The sequence below is a fragment of the Rhipicephalus microplus genome, chromosome 9 (genome assembly GCF_043290135.1).
Source record: "Rhipicephalus microplus isolate Deutch F79 chromosome 9, USDA_Rmic, whole genome shotgun sequence".
NCBI lineage: Eukaryota > Metazoa > Arthropoda > Arachnida > Ixodida > Ixodidae > Rhipicephalus > Rhipicephalus microplus.
Window position 1 is genome coordinate 52,694,974 of NC_134708.1, and position 22,713 is coordinate 52,717,686.

The 22,713-nt window shown below is 46.5% G+C and overlaps 1 protein-coding gene and 1 long non-coding RNA gene across 3 annotated transcripts in view; one reads left to right on the forward strand and one right to left on the reverse strand.

Annotated features, from left to right (window-relative positions):
* Positions 1-3,422, forward strand: part of LOC119163830 (prolyl 4-hydroxylase subunit alpha-1) — a 45,805-nt gene extending 42,383 nt beyond the window's left edge. For both annotated transcript variants that reach the window (XM_037415892.2, XM_037415893.2), the window contains exon 16: positions 3,208-3,422. In XM_037415892.2, the coding sequence (XP_037271789.2) occupies positions 3,208-3,296 (89 nt within the window). In that variant the 3' untranslated portion in view covers positions 3,297-3,422. The remainder of the gene's footprint in view (positions 1-3,207) is intronic.
* LOC142771794 (uncharacterized) overlaps positions 1-22,713 on the reverse strand; it is a 359,560-nt gene that overhangs the window by 22,971 nt on the left and 313,876 nt on the right. The gene's annotated exons all lie outside the window — the stretch shown is intronic.

Consider the following 22,713-nt stretch of genomic DNA (forward strand, 5'->3'; position numbering starts at 1 on the left):
GACGTCGATCATTGTGTTTGTGGATTCGTTGGAATTCATTTCACCGCGACCTTGGACGTCGACGCGCCGTACAAACCAACCGACGAGCGGCAACTGAGCGAGCGAGCGCCGACCTTGAGTATATATACAGCACGACGGCGCATGCACTGTCAGCTGTTGAATGTTCTCGAAGCGCGACGCCACATGCGCGTCCACTGGAGAATCAGGAGAATTGTAGATGTCGAACGCGGTGTGTAGAGGAGGAAGGGTGCACAGATGGTGGAGGAGTGAAGCGCGCGCGGTGTGTAGAGGAGGAAGGGATGCACAGATGGTGGAAGAGTGGGCGACGGCGCGACGGCGCATGCGCGCGCGTCAGCTGTCGAATGTTCGAGAAGCGGTGCGGACGGCGCGGACGGCGCACTACAAGGCGCGAGTATAAGATGCTTCCGCATCTAAAAAAAAAAATTGGTAGATCCCACGTACCTGGGAAGCGACGTAATGCGAAGCGCGCGGAGGAAAGGTGACCGTGTTGCAATTTTTTTATTGAGCGACATGTGCTGAAATGGCGCTAAAGAAACGTACAAATGTTGCATACACAGACATGTGTTGAAGAGTTGCAGATGTTTATATAACTAGATGTTTGCACTTGCGCAACGATGCCAACTGGAACATGCGTATTAGCAACACTGCAGAAGCTGATATGAAGCGGTGATGTTCGCGAGGATGATGGCCCGGGACGCTGCTACATAAATATAATTAAGCACATGGCGACTAACCACAATTGACGTTAACCCGGCGTCACGGCTGTATCAAAGGAGTACATGTACAACGTTTATTAAATTAGGTAGGCAGCACTGCAACCACTATTGACGTTTCACGAAGATTAGCGTCTATTGGAAAAGTAGTTCGACACCTGGCGTAGCTCTGTGGTAAAATGATTCATTGCCACGCAGAATGCTTGGATTTGATTCCAGCTGGGACCCTGACATTTATTGCTTGCATTCGTCGGGTTGACGCTACCGACGTCGGGCATTTCTTAACGCTCGCGCGTTGAAGTTGCCCATGTGGGTTCTCGTCGTCCCTCAGTAGACACTAAGTGTCAATCACTTGTGGCACATACCCGCATACCAGCGGCACATGCCTGCCCGTGGTTATGTGCCACCTTCTGACAGGAAGCGTTTGACGACGTACGCGACGGGATTGTGACAATATTCATGTCTCGACCAGAGCGTCATATTCGTCAAATCATCTTACCCTTTTATGCTAATTTTGGTTCATGCCAAGTTAAGGGTGTGACCACGAGAGCACCCAAACGTAAGCGGCTAGATAGATAGATAGATAGATAGATAGATAGATAGATAGATAGATAGATAGATAGATAGATAGATAGATAGATAGATAGATAGATAGATAGATAGATAGATAGATAGATAGATAGATAGATAGATAGATAGATAGATAGATAGATAGATAGATAGATAGATAGATAGATAGATAGATAGATAGATAGATAGATAGATAGATAGATAGATAGATAGATAGATAGACAGACAGACAGACAGATAGATAGATAGATAGATAGATAGATAGATAGATAGATAGATAGATAGATAGATAGATAGATAGATAGATAGATAGATAGATAGATAGATAGATAGATAGATAGATAGATAGATAGATAGATAGATAGATAGATAGATAGATAGATAGATAGATAGATAGATAGATAGATAGATAGATAGATAGATACGCTCAAATTCACCGAAGCTTGCTAAGAAATGCTTCGTATTTAAAAGGAAAGGTTCGCAAACATAGCGTTTATGATCCTGCAGGCATTCCCTAATTATTACTTAAAAATCTGCACGTAAATTATTTATTGGCTGTCACAACGTGCCTGTTTTTCTGCATCTACATCGACTTGCTTTTTTATATTATCATCACTACAGTCAATCTTTTATGTACAGCTAAATTGATGTCTATTGCCTACAGATACATAACTCTGATTACCACCGCAATCTTTATAGGGTTGCAATTGCACCTTAACTGCTGCCTCCTCCTCCATTGAGCCTTTTTTTTTTCGCGGAAGATTTGAGTGTTTCGCATTGGTTATAAATAACGTAAACATCATTTCTTAAGCGATGGAACTGCGTATGCGTTATAAATTTAATCAGTGTTACTATGCATGGCGATAACGTCCGCTTCATATGTTCTTTATTTTATTGTTTTTTTTTATTTGTTCACTAACACTGACAGCTGAGTGAGGCACCCAAAATTGCTTATTGGACCACGGCGACATATAACAAGTCTGGACAAGCAGAAAGTTAAACACCACAAAAAAAGCCTTATTGTGTGGTTAGTTGCTAGTTATCTTATATACATAATACTTACCGATAACGTAAAAGATTAATCAAATAAAGTAAAAACAGTTTTGGGGCATATAAGTGCAAAGAATGCGTACCTAATATTTGGGCCATCATAACCTACTTTTGGACCACTGAAACCTATTTTATAACGTACAAGACGAGATTCTGGCTTATAAATAAATTGCATAGCAACGTGCACATGCGGTCTGAGAACAATGTTGTCTTAGATGAACGTAGGCAAGCTGCATTTTATCATAATTTTTGTCTATCAAGGAGGATATACCCACTTTTCTAGACTGGGAGAAACATTTAGATGGAAAGTCAAAGTTGCGTGCTACTTTTATTTCCCATAGGCACAGTGTTACATGCTACATCATCGAGAAAATCTAATAAGCGTGGACCACTGGCATAGTAACAAAGAGACACGTTCAATTTGCTTGCCCGGTGTTAACACTCGAAGACAAGATCATGGTGCGCCTATCTGGTAGGCTTGTAGAGGTTTACACATTGTCACTAAACACATTTCATAATTTCGCAGTCTTCAATAGAGAAAAAGTACATAATTCATTACACATATCTTTTTTTTTTTTGGAGGGAGAGGGAGAAGTCTCGTGGAATGCTTTGAAAGGGCAAGCTTCCACCAATGAGTGATGCCGTTGTCTTTTACCCTTTTCATACAGTCGCGTATCTTTAGTAGACCAGGTCATTGCGCCCCTACCTATCACTCCCTTCTGGCGTCACAGCCTAAGCTTACGCATTGTTTTTTTTTCAAATCCCGAGCATAGTACCTTTGTTAATCAAGGTGAAGTATTATCGCTCGATCATGCACAATTTTAAAACAACGTGCTTATTTCCTTTGTTGCAGTTGCAAACAAGTGGTTCCGCTCCAACAGCAACCTGTTCCGACTGCCCTGCTCACGGAATCGCAGCCAACCTCTGGCTCCACTCGTGTGAACCCTACCAGACTCTTGTCGCTCGCACAGAGCATTCCTCTTAAGTCATGCCAATGAATGTGTGTCTTTGTCCGTCTATTTAAATACTCACGCTAATAAATGTTACGACTTGTATTTAAAGACGAAAGCCTTCAGTGACCTTGTAGACGCCCTTCCTCCTCGAGACTGACGCGAGAAGTCACGTGACCTCCGAATGTTCACGATTTCTGGCAAAGTTTCGCAGTCTCGCTAAAGTCCCTGTAGCCCCCCCCCCCACCCACCCATTGTTTTCGTTGTTGAAAGTTAGCGCTCGTGTTCGTCCAATACAGTCGCATGTGACGAGAAGGTTATCCTGCGAGCGCCGACCGGCCTAACAACCCAGGCACCTGGCGGCCCGTTTCGGCGTGCTGAAAATCAAGATTGCGCATTCTTCTCTCAATCGCTGGTTGTTCCGCGCTACACCAATTACCTCTATGGAGAACACACCCTTTTCCTCTATCTTAAGCCTTAAGTTCGTCGCGGTCAAGATGTGTTTATTCTTGATGAGCTCTTATCACGGCAGGAAATTACGAGCTTGTTGTGAGAGGCGTGTTAAAGGTGCCGCTTGGCACTGCTTCGTTCAAGCATGTTCCTCAGACAGGAGTGATCGTACCTTAAGGAACAGCAAAAAGAGCGAGGTTTTCAAAGGTACCAGGCTATCCTCCTAAGAGAATTCTCGAACGTGGCGCTGTTGTAGTTCTTGGTCGGTGTTCACGCGATAACCTTCAAATCGCACTCGACTGTACTTCTTGTCCCTGTGTGTTTCCCCAATACGCTAGAAGCCAGCTTACCCGGCCAAAAACTCGCGTGACTTTCTCAATAGTGACGTCGCAGAACGGCAAAAGTGACGTCATAATGACAACATCGTGACGCCATACAGACGTCAATACATGACATCTACAGCAGTCTTCATGATGACTGTTGGTTCATGTCATCGAACAGGAGCAACCTTAGAAACAATACATACTCCTTATTTATGCAGATAAATGCCTTCTTTACAACGTACCAACATGAAATTTCAATACACAGGAATAACTTCTAAAACAACACCAGTTTATAGAAATGCCATATTTGTCAGTGAAAGCCTTCTCATGCCCTTGTTCGTTCTAACAGTCATTACATATTTTAACAAGTACTCGGGCAGAGAAAATTAATAAAGGTTTTCAACATACATACTAAAAGCTTTACAGCCATCATGATTCTCTTCTGAAAGGAATGGAACTATAGCGACTGAGATTTGCGCATAGGAGAACTGCGTCCAGATGTCGCTCAAATATCCGTTCCTGAAAGCGAAGCAGGTGGAACTGAAAAGAAAAAATATATATATGACCGATGGTTACGATATTGAGTAATGTGAAGTCATTCTAAATGAAGCTTCGTGTCGCCACTTAGGGTTTCCGCGATGTATCGACTACGCCTTCACTATAGTTTTGTGAACTACGCCATTTTTTACCCTACTGCTATAAGCAAGGTTTACCCTAGGAGGATTAAAAAAAAAATTGGTGGAGAGGAAGCTCCCGCAATGCCTTGCCAGCAGAAGTGGGCCACCTTTTGGCACTGCTAAGATGGCGGAAACATGCTCTTTTCTGATAGCGCCCACTTAAAGATCTAGTGGTTTTGATATGTTATGTAAATGCTACGTTAGTTCTATATTAAAAGATAGTTGTTCCCGACGAAATAACACACAGAAACGAGTATGAATCACTGACCCTTAAAAGAACTTTACCTCCAATAAGAGGATCACTAAGGAAAACTAGTAATAGTAAGACGCACTTGGAGCACTATGTGACCCGAAAAAGTTCCCACGTTACACTCGTTGAGCGTGCGAGGGAAATGCTTCGTTTTTAATCGCTGAATGGTGATACTTTATCATGCCCATAGTAAGATGATGGCGACAGCCGTTATCTTGCCAGATGAATGGCGTCACTTCTGCGCAATCATTTTCACTACAGCAATTTTTTTTATCCTCCTTGGGTTTACTTGGGTTTACTTCAGCATGTCTTTGAGGTGTTATGTGCACTCTGTTGGGGCTGCTTGTGGCTGATGACAAGGAAAAGTTATGGCTGAGCACATTGCAGTCGGTGGCAAGCGATGAATACACTCGTTGGACAACTAGAATTGCGCGCTGACTCCTTGTTATATTACTCTTCTGCATCGCTTTATTACATCGGTTATTGCGATGTTTTGCCCGACGTGAAACCTGCGCAAGTAATTTTTTTTTTTTTTTTGCCAATGAGCTTTAAGCATTATCGTGGCTCTGAGGAAGAACACTCCACTGCAACGCTGGAAGCCTGTCTCCAAATCCCACTGGATGAATGCTCTGAGGTATTCGTCGGTAGTTAGTATATTCTCGCAATCTATTTATTTAGTATATTCTCGGTATTTGTTGACGCATTTCATTGTTATCATGCGTATCAGTTTTGCAATGGCAACACCGTTCAACAAGGTAACGGTTGCCTTAGAGCGGTGCTGTGAAGCGTGTTTGCTCTCTCGTCAAAGGAAACCATATACCACGACAGCTAAACGCGTCCTTACAGAAGCAGTTCACTTTTTGTTGTTCATTACTGTAAGATAGCGTGTACCATGTCTATTGGAGCTTAGCAGTTGTAATACTCCTCAATGTGGATGCTCCAATGTTGATGCCTTATGGCACATGTTTATCTCGACCATTACCATCCCTTATTAGTGATCAAACCTTTACGGTAGCAGCAGTAGTCGACTGTGAGAGCGTAATCAGAAAAAAAATTGGCTGATCTCACATACAGTGGGAATCGATGGTGTGTGAAGCACGAATGAGGAAGGTTGATGTGTCACTTTAAAATCAGCACAGCCTTACGAGGTGGAGGTAAATTATGCCGTACATGACCTACATGTCATTATTATCACGTTTCGACGTGTCTTTTACCTTCGTCATCTATTCAAGTCACCTGATACCAAATTTGGTATATGCGGAGCTAGTGAAACGGCCTGAGCGTGCTTTGAGCGGAGCATGTAGTTCAGATTTACCTGACACGCATGCCATAATTATGATGTTTGGATGTGTCACTTACATTCGTCGTACATTCATGTCACGTATTGGCAAATTTAGTACATGGAGAACTGGTGAAACGGCCGCCAGCACGCTATGAGCGTAGCATGTAGTGATGTTTTGCACGACACGCATATCATGATCATCATGTTCGGACGTGTCGTTAACCTTCGTCGTCTATTCATGTCATGCAATACCAAATTTGGTATATGAGGAGCTAGCGAAATGGCCGCGAGCACATCAAGAGCGTGGCAGGTGGTTATGTTTTTACATGACACGCATCTCAAGATTATCATGTTTGCACCAGTCGCATACCGTCATCGCCGATTGACGTCCCGTAATACCAAATTTCGTATATGTGAAGCTAGCGAAACGGCGGCGAGTGCCCGTAACGTTGACGCGCGCGCACGCTGGGTGCAGCGACGCTACGCTATAGCAAAACGCGAGCACCTTATAGTCTGACGCTAAAGCGCGACCAGTGTCTGTCAGCGAGGCCCGGCGGCAACCGGCGCGAAATACGACATGCTGCATTTCGCGCCGACGACGTTACCCAGACACCACCGCGTCTGCTAGCTTCAGGACGGAGGGACACCGGATGGGTGTTCAAACGCGCATGAGTCAAAACAACGCCATGCACGCGGCGCGCGCCTGCGAGTATATGCCAGGCAGATCGGCACCTGGCGTGGCATCGCCGGCGTGACGCGTCGAAGTGTATTGGCACCTTGAATGTGATATGTGGTCATGTTGTTACATGACATGCATGTCATGAGTATCATTTTTCAACGTGTAATTTACATTGCAACGTGTTATTATTGCTTTAATGATTTATACTTTGTAACATGCTTTCTTCTATTGTTTTGAAACAAACTTCACCACTGTCTGCCTGGGGGATAGGAGCTTTGTCAAACTGAAGAACTATCGGCTTTTTCTCCAGTTCTCCCTTTTTTACCTTTGAATGAAATGGTGAAAATAAAAGATTTTCGATATCCGTTGATGTCATTTATTCGCGTCACGAAATACTGAATTTGGTACATGTGAATCTAGCGAAATGACCGCGAGTGCATCATGAGCGTTGATGTAGTCATGTTGTTACATGGCACAAATCTCATGGTTATCATGTTTGCACCAGTCTCATACCGTCGTCACCAATTCGCATCCCCTAATACCAAATTCGGTGTATGTGAAGCTAGCGCAACGGCCACACATCATCATTCACTCCGTGGATGTGCTGTGATTTTTGTGGGAGAGCTGAAAGCTGTACCATGGGTCTCACACTTAATGAGGCCGTATGGACAAAAATTAAGCGCGAGCAATCAGTGTTTAGGTGAAATGTATGACCATTTAGAGCACTATGTATACTTTACTATGGGAGAGCGCTGAGCTCTCCAGGGAAGACACGTTGTGGATTGCATATGGCGCAACTAGTGCTGCTTCTGGAGCCGTGGAACTCATGCAAAGGCCTCTCTCTCATCAAACGCAACCTGAGTCATGCCTCTAGCGAACCATGGGCGTTTCTCTCAAGTGCTCTGGTATTGTCAAATCAACAGGAACAATCAATGGAGAGTTTAATGTATTTTTGCTAAGGATTAATGCTATGAGTTGTTGAATAAAATGAAGAGAGCGTTACTTTCTGTGGCGCCCTGTTAAGATGCACATTAGCCACAAAACGCTGAAGTTGAGTACTGAAAAAGTAATACGCAAGCGTTCGTGCGGGAGATTCCTCCCATTTCACTGGACATAAAAGGAAATGAAGAGCAAGGAGGCGGAAGCGTAGGGCAACCGAAGAGAAAGGAAAGTTTCTCTGGTAACGCTGGTGCCATGTGCTGCACGCGAAACCAACTCAGGGCTGCCTGACCTAAAACAATCCTAGGGTATCCACGGAATGACTGATGATGAGTGCGGCGAAGCATCCGTCAGGCCGTTCGCGCTTCCGTCCGTCCGTTACTTTTTGCTTCCGTCCATTCGTGCATCTGTCCAGCCGTGTATGCATCCGTCCGTCCTTCCGTGCACCCATCCGTGCGCCCATCTTTCCATCCGTCCGTCCACCCATGCGCCCATCCGTGCGTACGTCCATGCGTTCGTCCGTGTGTCTGTCCGTGTGTCTGTCCGTCCATGCGCCAGACAGACAGAAAGACAGACGATGGACCGATGCGGCCAGCGGATGATTCACGGTTTGCCGATAAAATCCTCTGAAGCTTCGCCCCACTCATGATCATTCACTCCATGAATATGGACATGCTTTGAGGTGGTTACTACATACATGCATACATACAGGTGACAACTAACCTACGCCTTAAGGAGCTTCATCCCTGAAAATTAGCACAAAACAGACTGCAGTGATCACACAATATTTACGTAATGGTGGTAGCACCATGTGAGAAAGGTACCAAATGCGACCGCAAAATGCAGTCTCAAGGAGTCGAAGATCAAAAGCCTGTACGTCCTTAATTTTTACTCTTACTTCTTCGATAGCGTTTGACCAAATGGATTCGGATATTCCACACTGGCTGTAGAGAGAAAGACAAAGAATATCAGAAAGCTAGGGAGGTTAACTAGACTAAGTCCAGTTTGCTACCCTACACAGGGAGAGAGGGGAATGGAGGAGAAAAAGAGATATAGACGAGGAAGAGTTACACATTACACTTAACACACGCACCACACACAGTTTAGGTTTCACAGGCGGTCGCACAGGAATGTTTCCCTCAAGAATTGTAGAAGGACTCGTGTGGCTTTTTGGGCTGAAGCACTTGAAGTCCACGCAGCCAAGATCTTCTCCAGAGTAAATGGTAGACCATCCAGTACCTTTGAGTCACACTGGATAGTCCGGCCATCTTCTTCAAAGTCTGGACAATGGCACAGGACATGGTCGAGAGTTCCTACGCAATGGCAGTACACACAGTTGGGGGAGTCAGTCATACCAATGCGACAACTGAATGAATTAGTAAAGGCAACGCCGATCCACAACCGACACAGCATTGTAGCGTCCCGTCGTGAAGTCTGATGGCGGCTGTGATTCGAAAAATGAAGTGAGGTTCTGTGGGCGTCCAATATAGTTCAGTGGAAAATTCCAGTCCATAAGTGTGGGATTGTGCGCTATGTGGTGAAGTTCTTTTGCGGTGTCAGCCCTTGACAGGGGTATGAGCAGTATGGTTGCTCAATCGTGGGCACATCACGCAGTGTTGTCGGCGAGGTGGTTATCACCACTACCGTAGTGACCCCACAGCCATTGAAAGATTATGTCATGTCATTGGTTAGTGGAGCGACGACATATTTCATTTATTTGAGACATCATCTGATGGTAGTTCACGCGTCGTAGACTTCGCACACATTTAAGGGCCACATGGAGTTACGGAAGATAGCCCACTTCCCAGGAGATTCTCGCATAACAAAAATGATTGCGGTTAGATGGGCGGTAAGCTCGGAGCCCGTAGATGTTGTGACGTGTGAAGCCTTGAACTTGACAATGATTGACCGAGATGGAATCACAAAGCCGTCTGTCGAACTTCACGAGACTGAACCGTCCGTATCAATAAAAGCTCAGTTTGCATACAATATATGCGAAAGGTCCAATGAGATTTTCTTGGGGGCTGCAGATGACAGATTAGCCTTTTTGGTTATCCCCAGCCCTTCAAGGTGTACAGGGAGTCTTTGCAGGTACCACTTCACCATAGTGGTATATTTGCGGGTGAGAACCTCCAGGATATAGAATGCTGGTTAGCCGCCACCACTCCGAAGGACTCAGCCTTCAGTCTTTCTATTGTCAAGCTAGCAAGGTAACGGTTAGGTAGTCTAAATTCATGGCGACTTTTATGTATGTCGACTTATGCAGGTTGTAATCAGATTGTCTGTGGCGATGTGAATTGTTGCGACCGTAGCACACCTAGGTAATTCCAAGAATGTGCGACACTGGTTGTACAAAATGCCTATTTTTTTACTGGTTGTAAAAAGTACCTAAAACGGCCGGGAGGCTCAATAGGGAAACCAGCGTTGAGCCTGGAGTTCGTACAGCCAATGAAAAAATGTTGGTATTTGGAGAAGCTCAGCGCTCCTGCTGTTGAAATGTGTTTACAATAAGTGTTAAAAAATTTCGAATAATTGGTGCTCTACTATGGGAGAGCAGAAAGCCGTCTCATTTGAGATTAAATATTCAGAAAAAATTCTATTTACAGTATGTACAGAAGACAAAGGCTTCATAACATTCCAGTAATAAGGCACATACACTTCGGCACATCGATGTATTCCGACCAAGATCACTACGTTGCAGTGAATACATCATTGCTCTAATATACACGACAATGTTAGTATACATGTACACAAGAACGCATTGCGATATCATGATACAATGGTATAACGATAGAATAGATGCAATGAAACACAACTGATTACAGATGAAATCATGAATAACGACTGAACGGGCGCTACTTAGCACCACGTCGGTTGAAATGCGAGTTGTATCCTTTCGTGTTCAACCATGACGAAAGGGCAAGACCAATGCCACAGACACTCGTGCTCCCGTAGGAAGAAGAGCTCCTCAGAGAGGAACGCGAGGATCTCGTCCCTTTCTCCCCAGTATCAGCCACAAAGCACGCCGGTGACAATTCGCAGATACGGCCTTGTATCCGTTTCGCCAAAGCCTGAACAGCCCCGCAACTATTAAAAGAGCTGAGAAGCACCTTGCGGAAATCGGCCTTTGGACATAAAATCTCGCACATCCTGTCCCCGAAAACCACCATGGACCGCGCGGCAAAAAAAGCAGGAGACCGCACTTTCAATCGTCACATGTCGATTGGTCTCAGCCATGACGAAGTTGGAGCAAGCGGAAGTGCGAACCATCTGTCATCGCTGCAACCGATCTTGCGTGGGGAGCAAGCCCCAGCCCAACCACCAGACAAACTCCTGGAGATGCTCTGGCAACACTGCTGCAGTTATTGGTCTCCAAGTGCGGTTCATTATAGATTGACGATGCTGCAGCACCAAGGGCCGTAGAAGGGCGGCCATTGTGTCTACCCCTTCAGAATCGGCCACCTCTATCTCTGGGCACGTAGTCTCCAATCGCCGGTCAAATGCCAGTAGGGCTCGATTCAAAGGTGGTAATTCAATTGATGGGATACCTTGGTACATTTGGCTAGCCGGCAGGATGACACGTAGTGATAGCTTCAGATGGTAGCGAGCCAATGTCTCAGCGGGCGTACCGTCATTGCTTAGTATTTGCAATAAATTGCAGAGGCACAAGAAGGAAGCCGTGCCGGAAACGTCGGGGGATGCGAAACCGCCTTTATCACGTGGTTTAGCCAACGCCAAACGCGATAAAAATTCTGTGCCACCAGACCAAAAAAAATGAATTGATGCAGCTTTGCACTTTCCTGGAGATGTTGAGCTGCGGTTTGACAGAATGGCAAAGGTACAATAATTTCCCGAGGTAACCCGTTTGAGATAAGTGTTGTCGTTACAAGAGGGCAATATTGAAGTAAGTGTCTGGCTTCTTTTGCGTCACTTTGAAGACTTCATACAATGAATGACCAGATGCTGTCATGTACACCAAGTGCAATGAAAGTGACGCCCAGCATTGTGATGTTAGGAGACCAGTGTAAAGGAGACGTGACGTTGATACGACCGTTGGTGTTGCCAATAAAAAAAAACAACACCTAAACGACATCTGAAAGTGCTAAAAATTTACGTGTATGGGTGTCAACCTTCGTGTTGTATACAGATCTCAACCACAAACTGAGACCAAGTGGAACTACTGAAATAACAAACAATTTTTATCTGCGAGTCACGCTTTTCAGTGATAACTCATCTACTTGAGCTATATCAAATGAGAATAAAGGTGACTATTATTCATAATTGTTCACAGTGGGATTCTTTTGGAAACTAAAAGAAAGTTTGAACGTCCTAACAACCAATACTGCTTCAAGCTCGCTCTGGCCGCGATGTCTCTCCAGCGTATCGTCCGACATTTCGAAGTCTCCCCTTTTTATTTTGGGCCAGCGAGGATTGTAGAAAACATTTTATTACAGGAAATGTACCAGAGAGTTGCGGCATATTACATGCTTGAGTGGCAAGACCCTATTCCGGGATGCCAATGGAGTTGGCCACTGCTCGAGCGCGCCTCACCAAGGAGCGTTGAGCACCCAAGGTCGAGCAACCGAGCAGGTACTCCTGCCAAGCCTCTCTAGTAGGGATGAGCAAAAGGGGTGAAAAAGAAAGGGGATGGGAAGCGCACGAAGCAACGACTTGGTAGGTGTCGGTCAGAACCTGGCAGGTCGAAAAGGTGCCACTGATTTCCGGCAGAAGATACCTGGCGACCACTGGACTGAGATAAGCGTTCGTCGTAGGTGGCGAAGTATTCGCTCGTCCACTTTCTGCAGACCACGTGCGGGGTCCAGGTAGAAGCGGCGCGAAGCCCGGTAATAGGCAAGAATTTCGCGAAAGCGCGTCAGGTTCGTGTTGCCAGATTCTGACTCGGAACATAAAAAGGCAACTGCCTGGATGAGAAAGGCGCGGGCAGCGGCGTTCGCCACCTCGTTGCCGGTATTATGCCGGGAGTGACATTCCGGGGCTGCTTAAAATTACAATGGTGGTGTGGTGAGTCTGCTGGGCCCGCGGACGTAAAAAGTCTTTCCACCCGACTACCCGGAGGGACCTTTACAACCTGTGCTTCCACCTCCTCCTTTGGGTGGTGCACCGAACAATGGGCCTCGCATCTGGACTTGTGCCAAGAGCACGCTTTCTACATTCCTGGGCCAGCGACCGCGCCTTCGTGCATTGTGTTCGGGGCCTGCAAGGAGATAGCTGAGCCAGTGATGCTGTGTTGCTATTCCCTGTGCCACGGGGTGTGTGTGTCCTTGCACTTTTCTAGAAACTGGTTTGGCGGACTAGTCTGCCCCGGGTCAGAGTGGAGGAGGACAACCCTATTGGAGGGACCTGAACTGACTTGTCTTCCCTCACAGTGAATCCTGGGAAGGCAGTGTATAAAAACGCGAGCGCAGAGACGCTCGGGTGTGCTTCACCTGTTCAATGCTGTTCTACGCTACTCTCAACACGTAAATATTGTATATAAACGTTTTCTTCTCATCTATGCCGCTCCTCGACTCGTCTTCTCCCGGCACTCGGATGGCTCCAGCTGGGACCATGCTACCCAAGGTCGCCACATTCACGGACGTGGCGGCATGTCCCGACACCTCCTCCCTAACAGTGGATGGCAGCTCGGTGGGATCGGCCGGCGTCAGCTACCCTGGTGTGCGTAGTACTTGAAGTTTACCTCTCGTAGTGTCAGACCTAGCTAGCGGTCTTTGTTGGTAGGTTCTGGTGTGGTAACTTTGTGGGTCGGCCAAGGTTTGAATGATTCGACCACATTGTTTCACTCGAGGGTAAATAAGGCGTAGTGAAATGCTCGTAAGGCCAGACCTAGCTAGCGCTCTTTGTTGGTAGGTTTTGGTGTGGTAACTTTGTGGGTCAGCCAAGGATTGAATCATTCAACCAGATTGTTTCACTCGAGGGTAAATAAGGCGTAGTGAAATGCTCGTAGGGCCAGACCTAGCTAGCGCTCCTTGTTGGTAGGTTTTGGTGTGGTAACTTTGTGGGTCAGCCAAGGATTGAATGATTCGACCAGATTGTTTCCCTCGAGGGTAAATAAGGCGTAGTGAAATGCTCGTAGGGCCAGACCTAGCTAGCGCTCTTTGTTGGTAGGTTTTGGTGTGGTAACTTTGTGGGTCGGCCAAGGATTGAATGATTCGACCAGATTGTTTCACTCGAGGGTAAATAAGGTGTAGTGAAATGCTCGTAGGGCCAGACCTAGCTAGCGCTCTTTGTTGGTAGGTTTTGGTGTGGTAACTTTGTGGGTCAGCCAAAGATTGAATGATTCGACCAGATTGTTTCACTCGAGGGTAAATAAGGCGTAGTGAAATGTTCGTAGGGCCAGACCTAGCTAGCGCTCTTTGTTGGTAGGTTTTGGTGTGGTAACTTTGTGGGTCGGCCAAGCATTGAATGATTCGACCACATTGTTTCACTCGAGGGTAGTTGAGGCGTAGTGAAATGCTCGTAGGGCCAGACCTAGCTAGCGCTCTTTGTTGGTAGGTTTTGGTGTGGTAACATTGTGGGTCAGCCAAGAAACAAATGATTCGACCACACTGTTTCAATAGAAGGTAAACGAGGCGTAGTGAAAAGCTTGTAGGGCCAGACCTAGCTAGCGCTCTTTGTTAGTAGGCTTCAGTATTGTAACTTTGTGGGTCGGCCAATAATTGAATCATTCGACCGCACTGTTTCAATAAAGCGTAAACGAGGTGGAGTGAATTATTAATAAGGACAAGTTCAAAGTGCTGGACCTTCTCGAAATTTGCAAGGAGTTAGGTCTTGCGGTTCTCTCTGCTAAGCGGAAACAGCAGATCACCGCGTTTATGGAGAAAGAGAAAGTGACTCTCGAGGAAACCCACGAAGCTCTTGAGCAAATTCGAGATAGAAGGGAAAGACAGGAGAAAGCTCAGGAGGATATTCGAGCTGAAACGCAAAAACAGGCCGAAGAAGCCGAAAGAATACGTGAGGCTAAAATGCGAGCATTAGACGAAGACATAGAAACGGCGAATAATCGCATTCGGGAACTGCATCAGCATCGTCGTCCGTCGTGTATATTGTTGGATATGTGTGAAGCCCGAAAGGTGCAATGAAGTGGCGAATACGGTGGAGTGTGAAGTCACCGAGAAAGCCGCTGTTTGCGAGGTACCACCCGAGAAAAGTACGCGTCTCTATCATTGCGACACGCAAAGTGATCGTCCGGCGGAGAGAAAACAGCAACAGGTCGTTGTTAGTGAAATTGCGCCTAGGGAAGGTACGCGACTCTCCGATGGTGCGAAGGTAGTGCATGTAGAGAGCGGGACGGTGGCTGGTGTGCAAACTGTTGCAAGTCCAAAAGATGTTCCATGTGAGACCGGGGCTGATTCCAGTGGCCCTGATAGGGTCATTGATGAGCTGGAGACCACGCTTGAGCCTCAGCAGGGGAATGGCCTTTCGGATGTCGAAAGAGAGGACAACGAAGGTAGTCCTAAATGTAGCGAAGACAAAACGCTACTAAAACCCTACAGTACTGCCAGCAAGGGGGAGCTACTGTTGAAAGTATTTCCTAGAGATAGCGTGGGAAATGTCTCAGAGGGTGAGAAGGTACATTGCGAGGCTATCGTAGGTGTACAAACAAGCACAAGTTCAGTGGAGGATCGTTTCGAGGAAATGTCTATTCCCAGCAGCATGAACAGAGCTTGTGTGGTGTTAGAGACATGCCTCATGCAGCAGCATGTAAACGATCGGCCGGACGCTAAAAACTACCCACAAATCGAGAAGAACGCGAATTTCCAAGAATTCGGATCTGTGGAGGGCCCAGCGTCTGGTTTTGCGAGAGGTAGCAGAGATAAATTAGCCCGACAGAGCAATGGAGCGGAGAAATCGAAGGGCGAAGGTTGCAGAAAGGGTGGTGGACAGGCACACCTGAACTGTAGGATTGCCGATGACGCAACCAGGGAAGTTTGTAACAACCAAAGAAAGGTTGTACGTAAGCGTCACCGCAAAAGAAGGAAGCGGGGACGACGTGTGGCACCACAAAATGTGGAGGCAGAAAGCACGCCCCAGCGAAAACGGAAAGGTCGGCGATCGGGCAATTCAATAAAAGGTCCTTTGACGCAGGGTCAGGCGAAATTGGCGAGAGAGAAGTAGCGGAAAGGGACGCGCGTCCCCAAGAAGGAAGGCGCGGTCAAAAAGAACAGGTTTGCATCGACAACTATGTCGGCATCTTCCTAAAAGAAAGGCTGCTGGTCCTAAATTCAGGGTGGAACCAAACACCAAAGGACCATGGCGAATCTTTCCCCCGCACTTCAGGAATCTTCGGTGTCACGAAGAAAGGCGGCCAGAATCAGGATTGAGGAGAGATAGCAAAGTTGGGCTAGGAGCTCGCGCTCATTGTGGCTTCTTGCGACTGCGAAAGTGGCAGAGAGCACGACCGCCACGTGCAAGACTTAAAGCGTGAAGGTCAACTGCAAGCTTTTCGCAGAATGCGACCCAGAGTTTCTGGAAGGAAATCATTTGCATATTCTTCCAGTTTTCAACCTTTGAAGTAAAGTTTTCTTTTGTATGTAAAGTTTGATAAGAAAACAAAGATTGGTTTCAAAGGGTTCATGCTAAACGCTGATTGTGTTACATTTGCAATCACACGCGCATTTAGATTTTTTAGATGGTACGGAAGCGTACCTTTGGTCGTAAAATGTTACAGCGCTCTATAAGTGCGAATGGAGCTCACGCACCTGAAGGAACCCAGCGCGTTCTTTATTCAAGGGGCTGCCATGATAAGGTATCATTAACCAAACAAGACGATTACGCAAAGTTTAGTTCCGTCACTTTGGTTTTGATAGAATGTTTAAGTATCGAGGGATAGTTTAGGCGGAGTGTTACGCGTTACCGAAATTCAAGGTAGGAGTGACAATTTTGACAGTTGTAAGTTGCAGCCGAATCTAGTGTGAAAGATTTGAGTCTGTCAGGGTGTGTCCTACTAGAGACGAGAAGAAACGGTAACGTTTGAGCTTGGGTTATAGCCTGCGCTGGAGCATGTCACTTCAGCAACACAATTTTGAAGTTTGCTATAAGAAGGGTAAACTGCACGCTAATGCCGATGGTCTTAGCCGTGCCTTCTGAGCTGTGGCAGCATTCTCAGGAAAAATTATTGTACTGCTCCGTATTTTTTTCATGTGATTACGCTTTTCATATATATTTTTTGTGTGTGCATCATGCACAATGTGTTACCACTCAGCGAGAATGTTCAGGAGGATTAGTGAAACCTGAGAGTTTCCGTTGGCTTCCTTGATTGTTCACTTCTCTTCCCCGAGTAGCTATAGCGCAATTGTAATTCTTGTATCCTCTCGACGTTGTTGTTGTAGCAAAAACCGATATCGAGGTCTGTTTTGGCTTGTCGCCATGAGATACGCACTTCTCCCTGTTGAAGTTAAGTGCCGATACAAATCATCAGTTTTTTTTTTTTTGGTCTAGTTTGGTATTACGTCTGGTTTGGCATTGCGAGGGGTGTGCTGAAGGCGCTTGCAGCGTTAGGTGTGGTTTGACAATGTTTGTCTTGTCGAGTTCGTCGTATCCACAGTAAGCATGAGTCCGTGCAAGAGGCCTGATCGTGGGGAATGCCTGCGGAGACGATGGCGGTCCGGAGCGCTTCGCAACGAGACCCAGGAAGAAGCCAGGTGTCCGACCGCATCAATTCAGCCTAGCCACGTGTGGCAGCTCGTCCTCGTGATGCATAGTTCGGTGGCGGGGGTACTGTTATGCCGGGAGCGACATTCCGGGGCGGCTTAAAATTACAATGGTGGTGCGGTGAGTCTGCTGGGCCCGCGGACCTAAAAACCCTTTCCACCCGACTACCCGGAGGAACCTTTGCAACATGTGCTTCTGCCTCCTCCTTTGGGTGGTGCACCGAACAATGGGCCTCCCATCTGCACGCTTTCTACATTCCTGGGCCAGCGACTGCGCCTTGGTGCATTGTGTTCGGGGCCTGCAAGGAGCTAGCTGAGCCAGTGATGCCGTATTGCGCTTCCCTGTGCCACCGGGTGTGCGTGTCCTTGCACTTTTCTACAAACTGGTTTGGCGGACCAGTCTGCACCGGGTCAGAATGGAGGAGGACAATCCTATTGGAGGGACCTGAACTGACTTATCTTCCCTCGCAGTGAATCCTGGGAAAGCAGTGTATATAAACGCGAGCGCATAGACGCTCGGGTGTGCTTCACCTGTTCAATGCTGCTCTACGCTACTCTCAGCGTGTAAATATTGTACATAAACGTTTTTTTCTCATCTACGCCGGCTCCTCGACTTGTCTTCTCCCGGCACTCGGCCGGGACCACGCTACCCAAGGCCGCCACAGTCACGGACGGTGCGGCATGTCGCGACACCTCGTTCCTAACACCGGACAGGCCCGAGTGGCCTGGGGTCCATACTATACGAATGAGGTGAGGGTTAAAACACCAAGAGGCTGCCTATAGTAGGTAAGCTGCTAGCGGGGTGATGAAACCCTGAAGGTATGGGGAACAGGTCATGCGCGAGTCCATCAGGATGGTGCGCGAGGTGGGATGCGAGGCGGCCAAAGCAATGGCAACTTCCTCAGCTTGCGTCACAGTGTTGACTCTAAAGGAGAGGTCGCCGACGTGTTTTCTCTCTGCGATCACGGCGGCCGTGAAGTGCCCGAGTATAGGGGCCCGAGACGTCAACGTCGAAAACGCCAGGGTGGTCGGGGTTTCGTGCCTGAAGGGCCACGGACCGTGCAAGTCTACTGCCGGGATGTAGCTCGTTGTTCCAGTTTGGGAGATAGTGGTTCCACCCATATTTTCTGCTGCCAAAGTTCCGACGCAGGAAGAGTGCATGGCGTGGCGTTTGGAAATAGTGGCCATGTAGGCTCCCTATTTGGCAATGACATGCTGCTTTTGGAGGCTAGCAGTCATTGCGTTCCTTTGCTGGACTTTCTTCCAGATGGTGTTAGCGCCGTTCATCCATGAAAAGGCACGCAAAGCGCAGTGCATCTATCTTGTCACAAAAACCATATGTAATCAGTGAAGGAAATGATAACAACGACTAAACTGCGGGGAAAGGCGCGTGGGATTTCGAGGCAACTGTGCACCAATCAGCTGGTGATTTGTGGTGGCCCATAGAGGTGGTGTGCCATGATTGGGCCATGTGTGAGGATTACGTGGCCGTAAGCTTTGTGGTTGGTGACGAGCCGAAGCAGCGGCAGACGGAAGATAGCGAGCCGAAGCGTCGGACGTAGGTGGCGCAGGTTCCGGCCAAGGAAACGCGGCTGTTTATGCTACTGCCGTACAACCACCAGCTTATATATGATTAACGTGCGCGGGTTTCCTCCTCAATTGAAAAGAGTGTGCGCATGCTGCTTCTCTAGTCCGGCTGTGGAAGTGGCTACCTAATACTACTACGACGACTACTACCACTACATACATCGCTGACGCACGAACCATGGCTTAAGAAGCTTCGCTCCGAAAGAAAAAAAATAATCCAGAAAAAGTGTGAGCCGTCAGCCGCTGAGCTAAGAAGGAGCATCTCGTTCAACGTTCAAACGCAAAGCCATTTATATCTACCAATTACCGCTGATAACGGGCACCTTGGGAGGAACTATCGTGTTGTCACCACGACCAGAAGATGGCACAATGAGTGCGCGTCGTCAGAAGTATTTAGAAAACAGCAGAGTATCAAGCCAAAAGGAAACATCGGTTAAGAAGAAGGGGGAGGAAACAGAGATTGACATGTGGAAAATTGGAATGTTTACGAAATATTCACTAGAGACCTACCGAATTTTCAAATAGGAAATCGCATAAGAAAAGATCTACGATAATTCTCGGGGTAGTTCTCTGCTGTTCGGGGCCAGAACGGGAATAATATGGACCAAGACACACCAAGCGAAATACGAAGGCGCAGACTCGTTATGCAATGCGTGTGGAGAAGAGGAGGAAACGACTAAACATTTGATACTGTTTTGCAAAAGGCTCCAAACAATATTTCCAGATAATGACATGATATTTTTCAAAGCTTTGGGGTTTAGTGACAGGGAAGGCGAAATAGACTTTGAACGGGTAGAAATAACCAGGAGGAGGCTAACGGATTGGTGGCTACAATCAAGGCGCGAGTAGAATTCAATTTTTTAAAGATATAGTGATAGATTTATGGCTAGGTGGCGTGAGCCACTGATTGATCTAAAGGGCACAGCCGGATACATTCATTCGTCCATTCAGCAACATCATCACGACACGGCGGCGCGTGCTCTCATCTTCCACCTGTACTTTGCCCCGCGGAGGGGAGGGAAGTGGACGCTCACTCGCGCGCCCTTGTCTCGCGGTAGTGAGGATCGTACGTCTTGGCTGTATTTGGGCTTTCAGCGGAACCATTGTGCCTCTGTTTGCGAAAAGGGCGCACTTTTCCGACACAGGTGAGCAAGAACTGGGACGCTTATTCGCGCTCATCTGCACCCGTGAGTACGTTTCTTGCGACAATCGTGCGTGATAAACACGGAGCACGGTTCGATCTGCTTACATTTCTGCAAGTGACCTTCCAGTCTGTTGCTATTGCGTTCATTGTTTTGCCTTTGGGGCAAAGTCTGATTTTTTTTAATTTTTAAAATATTAAGTTACATTTTGATAGTCACACAAATAAAGGTTTTCCATACTTAGCGTCGCCAGATCGTCATAACGCGGTGAAAAAGGCTCATGTGATAATCTCCCACGCGTACTTTGGCCCGCAAAGGATGGGGAGGGTAGACGCTTAAGCATGCGCGTGCTAATCTCGCGGTGGGGAGAATCGGTCGCCTTGGGCTTTCATAGGAACGATTCTGTTGTAGTTAAGGGACGCACAAAGGCCACTGCACTCGCTGCACAGTCTCTGTTTGCCAAAAGGGCGCACTTTTCAGACACAGTTAAGCAACAACTGAGACACTAATTAGCGTTCATCTTTACCTGTGACTACGTTTCGCGCGTCATTCGTGCCTGAGCGATGCTGATTGATTAATTTATACGTGGAGTTTAACGTCCCAAAACCACCATATGATTATGAGATACGCCATAGTGAAGAGCTCTGGAAATTTCGACAACTTGGGGTTCTTTAACGTGCACTCAAATCTGAGCACACGGTCCTACAACATTTCCCCTCTATTGGAAATGCAGCCGCTACAGAGGGATTCGATCCCGTGACCTGCGCGTGAGCAATGCTGGGCACATTTCTATATGTTCGCCATTTTTCAGCTAACATTCCAATTTGTTGCTATCGCATTCATTGCTTTGCCTTTGTGGAAAAGCTGTGACGTTTTGTCAATTATCTAGAAGAACTTTTCGGCTACTAAAAAGATTTTTCTCACGGATTTCACGATGACTTCATGCCACGAACGAGTGGTAGTATCCTGCGCTCGCTCTCATCCGCTAATGCTGTTTCGCTAACGCTCACTTTTCTTGCTGAGGCCACTACTTATTAGCCAACCACAGCCATTAATATAGATGTAATCAATATTTTATTGACACCGTCATTCTTTAACGTCATCCCATTCAAAAGACCACAGAAATAATAGAAGCTTTTCACATCAACCGATTTAAAGAAAAATGCATTATTCAAGCGTCTATAGACCTTTCATCAAAACAATTAGATTATCTCATGCATACGTAAATAGCGTAGTGCTACTTCGTACTGCTCTAATCTACTGTATACGTTTATGCTGTGTATGTTTTAGACAAGACTGTTTTCCAGCTGATATAGCCCTGACGTTGTTCACGTGGCATTTTTGGTGACAATGGTTTGGATGATGATGGGTATATAACTGGTGTTTTTTCAAAAAAAATTATCGTGCGTGCAGCGCATGACGCATCTTATCTCGTTCTTGTATTCGTCATAACACGGCCTCAGCAATTCGCCAAGACTAGCTCACTTTTCTGTTATTGTGCTTACTTATGTGCGAGAGCGAATTGAGCCGTTCTTTAAGTTCAGCAACTACAAAACATCTGAGAGCAACCATGAATCAATGAATATTACAGTGCGTTCGGCTTCATAAAGCTGCCAAGATTTAAACCTCGAACCAATAAAAGATGTAACTTTTTTAAATACGAAGCATTTCTTAGGGAACTTCAGCGACCTTGAGCGTCCCCTCATGGGAGGCCTATAGGCCGGCCACCTAAACCTGCTGGTTTCTTATAATAAAGTTTATTCCCCCGCCCTCTTAGAGAACTTCGGCGACTTTGAGCGTATCTATCTATCTATCTATCTATCTATCTATCTATCTATCTATCTATCTATCTATCTATCTATCTATCTATCTATCTATCTATCTATTTAGCCGCCAACGACTTTTCACTCTCCTGGCCGTTTTGATAATGGTATCGATACGAAACATAGTGTGGCATAACATAACTACATGAAGAACATATTTGACTAGTCATAAATGAAAATCATGACATGGATGTCATGAATAGCATGATTTACATTTCATGGTCCTGAGGCTTTTGCGGTGGTTTCGTTCACATGACATGTTGCAAAACTGGTATGGTATGATATGATTGAATGGTGAACACAAGCGACAGACCCTAACATGAAAATCATGACATGCGTGTCATGTAACAACATGACTACGTTCCAGGCTCATGATGCGCTGGTGGCCGTGTCGCTAGCCTGAAGTTTGGTATTACGGGATGTGAATGGATGACAGAGGTGTGATACTGGTTGAAACATGATAAACATGAGATGCGTGTCATGGAACAACATGACTATATGCAACGCTCATTATGTGCTCGCGGCCATTTCGCTAGCTTCACATGCACCAAACTCGGTATTACGTGACGCGAACGGACGACATAGG